Raw genomic sequence first — 8,311 nt, 5'->3', positions numbered from 1 at the left:
CATCCAAATGATTATTATTTGAAATGTTTCTGCGTACCGAGCTGGTGATAGAAGCATTTCATCTCGAAACAGAATTTCACCTGCTTTATAAAGGAAGCTACACAACTGAATGATACATGGTGTCGAGGAAATCCTCATACAAGATTATCAAAGAAAAGCACAGCAAAACAAGCCAAACACGTTAACAAGCTCAGAAAGTACACAACTAGATGCCTCAACCATTCTGCTGAGAAGAAGCACGGGAGAGGCTGGACCACCTTCATATCCAACCAGGACCGCCACCAACATGAAACCACGCACCACCTAGGATTCTAGGAGAAACCACTAGACTTTGTTGCACAGTCACGACCCAACTACCGCCGGAGAGGACCCTCTGGCCTCTTGCACTGAACAGAGGAGTGTCATCTATGTCGGCAAGCAGGAAGGACGAAGAGAGGATGTCGTCACGTGTAAAAGATAGGTGCAAACGATATCGCGAGTCACCGGAGTTTAGGGTAGGGTCGATTGGATCTCCACACCATTTTGAACATGTAGCCACAACCGAAAGAAAGTCGCACTCATCGGCGACACCCCAAAGAGGGTCACGACGCAATGCACCACTACCATCGCGTCTGTCGTGGCAGTCAAGTGTATTCGTCCTGAACTGGCGGGGAGGAGAGGCATGGCAATGCCCCCAAGAGGGACATGAGACCCGCAAGCATCACGGCCACAGGATTGAGGCTCTGAGCTTTCATTCAGACCCTCCCCGGCACCTCGCCAAGGGGGACTCAGGCCACCAGAACCACCACAATAGGTCGAGAACTCTAGATCAGGTTAAGGCCTTCGCCACCACTGACGGGTGACCACAATGCACCTCGCCACCCCCATGACCAAGAAACACCACCATGCTACTCAATGGAAAGTGAGAAATGCAGACTTCCATCCAGGGTCATCGTCCCGGCATCCAACACTCCAACCTCGCACACCTGCACCAACATATGTTGGTCCAAGATCTTCAAAGGGGGACATCAAAACCCTAGCAAGGCTTGGCCTGGCCCAAGCCCACAGCCACGGCCAGATCTGGTCAGACCCAAGACCGTTAGTGACCCAATGTGACCACATTGGGTTGGTGCATGGAGGAACTCACCATCAAAGGACCCTCACCCACGAGCAACGAAGTGCATTCATTCCTCATCTTACCATAGTGTTGCCCCTAATATGGGTGAGCGTCGGCTCCAGCCAAAGTTTGTTCATCCACACATACAAGTGAGGTGGACCACAACCCCACTAGTCAGGGCATGCCATCTCAGGCAACTGGAACTCCTCCAATAGCGATGGATAGCAGCGGCGCCATTGCCAGGTCTTCAGCTTGTGTTCTATCTCCGTTGCAACCTTCAGCTTCTTGAACGCTTCAAACGCCTCATCTTTAGATTGTAGGAGAACGACCCACATGTATCTCGAGTAGTCATCTACCACAAGGAAGAAGTACTTCTTTCCTGCGTGAGTTTGCCGGGGTGATAGGGCCACATAGATCACCATGGAGCAGCTCGAGTGCATCACTTGCATGATAGGTAGACTGAGTAGGGTACGACCTACGGTACTATTTTCCAACCATGCACATGTCACATACTCAATCAACATGGTCGATAAATGGCATCCCGGATACCATCTCCATCTTTGACATCTTCTTCAAGGCGTATAAGTTAACGTGTCCAAATCTAGCATGCCATAACCACGAATCATCATCACTCTTGCCAAGCTAACACTCTGGTTGAGAGTGATCAAGGTTGAGGATATAAACCTTGTTCCGTGTGTGTTTCACACGCGCTAGCACGTATGGGAGGTTGTCAAAGATCGTCATCACTCCGTTCTCAATATCCACCTTGCATCCATTCTCGTCAAGTTTTCCGATAGAGATGATGTTGTTGCGAAGCCGTGGGATGTAGTATACTCTGGTGAGTATGTGATGTTCTCCTATGAGACCCTCGAAGAGGACATAACCTTGCCCGCAAATCTCCACATCTGAACCATCACCGAAATTAACCAAGCCTTGAACATCATATTCTAGCTTGAGGAATTTCTCCTTGCACCCCATATGTGGTTACTAGCTAGCACCCGTGTCTAGATGCCATGACATGTTCTGGTTTCCGAATAACTTTGGTATTACTTTCTTCTCATGAAGTAGCACCTTCTAGTTTGGTTACACAACCACCATTTGGACGAGATCACAAACTTCGGCCATCGGAAGACCTGGATGTTTGTCTTCCTGCTTCGCCAAATTTGCGTTGATCTCCCGCTTGTTAAGCTCCGGACAATCCTTCGAAAAGTGACCCATCTCGTTGTAGTTATAGCACTTTACCTCAGACATACCCAAGTTTCATGGCTTCCGCTCTTTAGATCAGTCCGCCTTAGACCTTGTGGCTTGCCTTTTCCATTTCCTTTTCCGGTTTGTCCGCCGTGCTTCACACTGCTCGAGCCATCACCATGTTGCGTCTTACTCTGCTACTTCGGGACTCCCAATCTGCGCGCGAATACATGAGTTGGTCACCACCTCCTCCTTCTGGCAGTCACGAGCATTTTCTTCCCATGTCCGCAAGCGTCTGGTCGCCTCTGTTATGGTCATGTCGTCGATGTCGTAAAGCTACTCCAGTGTGCCGATGATGTACGTGAATTTGTCAGTCACCAAACCGAAAATTTTCTACATGATCTCGTCGTCTCGAGCTTTGCACCAAGCACATGGATCTCTCCCTCCAAAGTATTCAAACGCATGGCATAGTCATTCACCAATTCAATTTCTTCTATCTGCACTTGTGAAATTGGCACTTCAGCACTTGTGCCCGAGCGTGACGCGAGCTTCTCTGATCCTTATCTCTTTGAGTGCGTTCCCCACCTCTCTTGCCTCCTCAATATCAACCAATGTCATCAACATGGAATCCGGCACAGACTGGGCTATGGCGGCCATGGCACCTTCGTCGCACTCCTCGTTGACGTCGTCGTCCGTGATAGCCTGCCACACACGAAGGGTTCGAAGAATGATCTTCATGTTCAGCGCCCACACGTCGTAGTTGGCGTCAGTGAGCATGGGGTACTAGATGGGGATGTTACGATGCGCCAGTACGTTGGCGCTGCATGTTCCGCCACCACTAGTTGCTGACTTGCCGCCCTTTTTCACCTTGTTGCCGTTCTTGTTCTGCTTGGAACCGTTGTTGCCGTACTTGGAGTTGACCGACTCCTTGTCGCTGATCGTCAAGGCTCTGATACCAACTGTTGGTTTTTGATCTTGCTAGATAAAATCACTCAGAGGTGTGTACGCACGTACAAGCTAGCAAGCACACATGCACACTGCTTGATTGATGAACAGTGCCTATGCACGTCTCGCCGTACGTGCGTAATGTAGCCTGGCCTAGCTAGATCGATCGTATCGAATCAATTTCGATGAAACAGCTTCTCTCGTTGTAAACTTGTTGTCAAAACTGAACAGAGGGAAACTGATTTTGCGGTGCGGACACCTTGCACCTTTTCTGATTTTTCCTTACGTATATAGAGGGATACAGACTTGCCACGTCCAACTCGCTGCCGACTCGGCTGGCAACCAACACGACGCAACCTTGACTCGGTACAAACACCTCGTCCAGTTTACACTCAAACACTAGTGAACTATCTTTAGGACTCTCTACCTACGTAGACTACAACTAGGTTGATTACTACACTTCCAGCCTGCAGACTAGTACTACTCTTCACCTTCCCGATGCCCTGCTTGTGCCCGACGCTGACAGCTCCTAAGCCGCCATGAGCTCGAGTGGCATCTCCGAGGACGATGCAACCCTGTCGGTTCCCTAGCCCCTTCGTACAACTTCCCCATCAATGACAAGCACAATGATGTGCGATGTCTTCGTTATTTTAGGTGTCATATTGAGTGTTTAAGGTGATGTTTATCTTAACAAGTCATCAGATTATGTTTAGTACCATGTTAAACAAGTAGCACATTCATTAGTTTAGAACTTGTTAGATGCAAAAGCTAGTGCCCTAAAGGTGCTACTAACCTGTCAGTTTGGAGTTGTAGCCATGGCCACGAACGAACTGGGATCTACTTCATTTTATACCGACAGATGATTCCGATTCAACGTAAGTTCACTATGAGATTAATATTTAAAACTGAAGACAAGGCATCAGGTGGTATACAAATTTATAAGGAAATACAAGATTCCCCTTATGATAAAGTTTTTCCATGGTCGATGCACAGAAATTGCATCTTGCCCAAGGATAACCTTCTAATGAGAGGGTGGACTGGGAATGATCAATGGCACTTCCGTGGGCATAAAGGGACAGCGATAACCTCTTAGCTAACCCGACATGGCAGGTTACACTATGTCCTTTTAGTCTAAGTAGACCACCAGATAGCAACGAGGATAGGACTAGTGTGTGGATTAACTCTTTTCCCTTGTCCATGGAAATTGGTTATCTGTGGGGGAGGCAGCAATACGTTGGACAATTTGAAAACTAGGAACTCTGCTTGCTTTAATATAGAAATTTCCCGGATGATCCTGTTGTTATATTCTAGAGCCTAATAGTAGGAGCATTTCGCAGAAATGACATGATGGAGGAAGAATTGAAGAACGGGTCTTAAAGTTCAATCTGGTGATCCAGGAGGAGTATGCTCGAAGCTGTGGTTGGAACCCGGTTGTGCTCAGGATTGCAGTGTGAAAAGCTGAATGTGCAAAAGTTTTGCTTCGTAGAGTTGTTGTTGTGGTCTCTCCCTTTCTGGTGTATGTAAGACTTAGTTTATTAGTCCTTTGCTATGAACCTGCTCTTTTAGTTGCCATTTGCTCTATTTTCCTGCATGTCTTTTTTGAGCTTACTTTTGGATCGGAACTCTTGTAAATTTAATTAGCCGGTTGTTTAATGGAAACTGATGAGGTGTCTCGTTTTCCAAAAAACCATATGATCGTTATTTTTTTCAAAATTTAGAACTAGAAATTTGATTTTTGCTACGTTTAAGAAACTAGGCACACTGAACACCAGGTTCCAAAAACCAGCTCCAACATATATAGACAACCTGCATAAATATACGAGAAGTGATTACTATCTGAGTTGGTTCTTTGTAACAAGCTTGTGATAGAAGCATTTTATTCGTCTGATGGAAACATCCTGATCTTTTCTTCAACAAACCTACCAACTCGTGCACCTCTGACAAAGTAACCAGTTTATGGGTGGCCACCCAGTGTAGTCACTGGATATACTGTTTAGCTCTAATAAAAGGTGCAGGTGAGGTTTGGTATCATGAACGTAGGCAGGAAAGCCAACCGAGATTGTTAGATTTATGCACTGAACTGGCCATGATGAAACTCTTATCAAGAGGATGCTACTACTCCTAGTAAGATCGTCATATCTCTCTTTTTGGTTAGGCTGGTTCATTAACGCCGGCGCCTCTTCCTGCAAGTACTCAACTACTGCGAGAGAAATTTAACCATGTAAATATATATATATATATATATATATATATATATATATATATATATATATATATATATATATCTGATTACCATGCTGATAACAGGGGCTGCTACATATATTAGTGTATTATAGGTGGATTCATGTATGGGTCCACGCGCCTTGATTTCTTCCTTGTCGGCACAATCCCTTAGCTACTGCATCGTTTTATGTTGGTGGATTTCATGAAAAATCTGCTGGATAATATATAATTTGCTTATACTAGTGTTGTAGTTCGAAAAGATAGATTGCATGTATTTTATAATAACTTCTGGAAAGAACAGGTTGATAATACTTCTTGCAACATGTTAACTAGTCTTGCTAAGATCATGTGAAAAGTTCCTCCTCTCCACCGTCATGGCCTATGTGGCAGCTCTCCTTTTGGTTGGGCACTTCGTCCACTAAGGTCGCCACTTCCTGTAAATACTCAACCACTTCGAGAGACATCTGACCAAGTAAATACCAGATTGACATGATGATAACGTACAGGGGCTGCTACATGTAGCAGATGTATTAGGTGGATTCATGTGTGGATCGACGCGCCTCGCTTTCTTCCTTGTTCGCACACAATATGCCGCGTCATCTTATGTTGCTGGATTTCATGACAAATCTACAGGCAAATATATAATTTTATAGTTTGAAAAGCTCGATTGCACACATTATTCTATATCAACTTCTGGAAAGAACAGGAGTAGTAGTCACTTTATATCTCTTAAGAAGTCATGCAGGCACCCATGAATCAAGCCCACGCATGAGTAGGTGACAAAATTTGTCAAGGTCGGCCTGGAGGTAGAAAACGATTGATGGCCTTACATGAATTGGCTTTTCTCAACTGCTCTTTGACTAACTTTGTGCATGCGCACCAGACCACCAGTTCAGACTCTGACCAAGTATGTGATACTGTATCTAGTTAAACTAGTGGAATTTCAGTTGTTTATCTTGTCAGTATTTCTTATCTTCAAAATATTTTCCTAAATGGTGATGGGTGGTGACTTTTCCTGGAACAAGCCCTGCATGCATCGTGCCGACTCAGGAGAGAGTTTCACATTGCTTCTTTGATAACGGGAGACCATTTCCCTGTAAAGTTATGCAAACTAGTTTAATCAGCAACGGGAGACCATTTCAATCTGTTGATCGGTTGCACTTGACTTTGTCTATTGCTCACGAGTTCTGAGCCTATATAAACACATGCATCCCCTGCATGTTTAAACCATCGTCACTCACGCCACCAACAGAAATAGGAATACGAGAGAACAGAAGAGCCAAAGACACTAAAACAAAATGGCATCCTCCTCTTCCTTTCTCCTCCTTGCTGCACTTCTTGCATTAGTCTCATGGCAGGCCACTGCTTCTGATCCTAGCCCACTCCAGGACTTTTGTGTCGCCGACATGAATTCACCAGGTACTATCCATTTTGTTATCATGTTTTCACCAAATACATATGTTGAAATCTATTTCTGGAAATTATATGCAAGCCAAAACAACTTTGTAAAATCTGAGCTTACATGTACATCTCTTGTGCCCCAGTCCGTGTCAATGGGTTTGTTTGCAAGAACCCGATGGAGGTCAACGCGGACGACTTCTTCAAGGCGGCCAACCTCGACAAGCCTAGGATGCCCAACAAGGTTGGATCCAACGTCACTTTGATCAACGTCATGCAGATTGCTGGACTCAACACCCTCGGCATCTCAATTGCACGCATTGACTATGCTCCCTTGGGTCAAAACCCACCACATACGCACCCTCGTGCCACTGAGATCCTCACGGTGCTCGAGGGAACATTGTACGTTGGTTTTGTCACATCCAACCAGCCCGCCCCCAACAAAAACAAGTTCCTCTCCAAGGTGCTCAACAAAGGTGATGTGTTTGTCTTCCCCGTGGGGCTCATCCACTTCCAATTCAACCCCAACCCCCACCAGCCCGCTGTTGCAATTGCCGCACTAAGCAGCCAGAACCCAGGGGCTATCACAATTGCCAATGCAGTGTTTGGGTCAGACCCACCAATATCAGATGATGTTCTTGCCAAGGCATTTCAGGTGGAAAAGAATACAATTGACTATCTCCAGGCCCAGTTCTGGGAGAACAACCACTACTAAGATAGACATTTTTCAATTACCCGGAGACCAGTGCACAAGTGAAGGACACGGTTGAGTTCCTAGATATGCATCCTAATCTATAAAATAAATGGAGCATATGTCATTCCAATGTGTGTCTGTAATCAGTGAATGTATTTCTACCTTCCGAATAATTGACAATATTATATTTGTCACACTAATATGATCTCATTTGCTTGTTTTGGAATCTGACGTGTCTTATTTATCAAAAAGAAAAACTGGGTTCATTTCCCCTTGTTATGAAATAATATATTATTATATGACAATTAAATATATGTTTAATGATGGGGTCAACACCTAGGATTTTCTTGGAACCCTGTTGTGCTCAGGATTATTATATGTTTAATGTTGTTGGAACCCTGTTGTGCTCAGGATTGAAATGTGAATGTTGAATTTGCAAAAGTTGCTTTGTCGAGTCATTGTTGAGGTATCTCGCTTTCTGGTGCATGTAATAAGTAAGTTACGGTCCCTTTCCTATCGAGCTTGCTTTAGTTGTTTTAGCTTCCTTTTGGTTCAAAACTCTTGTAAGTTCGACAAGCAGTTTCTTTAATGGAAATCGATGAGGTGGCTTGTTGTATCAAAAAACAGATGAGTGTTATGCTTTTGCCTTATGTTAAGTACTTTTTTTTGCTAAGTTTTAGAAATTGGGCACATAGGGGACCAGGTTCCGAAAATCAGCTACAACATATTACGGTAAACATGCATAAATATACAAACAAGCGATTATT

At 44.7% G+C, this 8,311-nt stretch overlaps 1 protein-coding gene across 1 annotated transcript; it reads left to right on the top strand.

The window, feature by feature from the left end:
* The first annotated feature begins 6,694 nt into the window (after positions 1-6,694).
* On the top strand, positions 6,695-7,751 carry LOC119292256 (germin-like protein 8-5). The gene is made up of 2 exons (XM_037571092.1): positions 6,695-6,871; positions 6,997-7,751. Exons 1-2 carry the CDS (start codon positions 6,751-6,753, stop codon positions 7,563-7,565), a joined length of 690 nt encoding a protein of 229 aa, XP_037426989.1. The 5' UTR covers positions 6,695-6,750; the 3' UTR covers positions 7,566-7,751.
* Positions 7,752-8,311: the final 560 nt, after the last annotated feature.

The sequence above is a fragment of the Triticum dicoccoides genome, chromosome 4B, assembly GCF_002162155.2.
Source record: "Triticum dicoccoides isolate Atlit2015 ecotype Zavitan chromosome 4B, WEW_v2.0, whole genome shotgun sequence".
Lineage (NCBI taxonomy): Eukaryota > Viridiplantae > Streptophyta > Magnoliopsida > Poales > Poaceae > Triticum > Triticum dicoccoides.
This window is presented reverse-complemented; position numbering and strand designations above follow the sequence as displayed.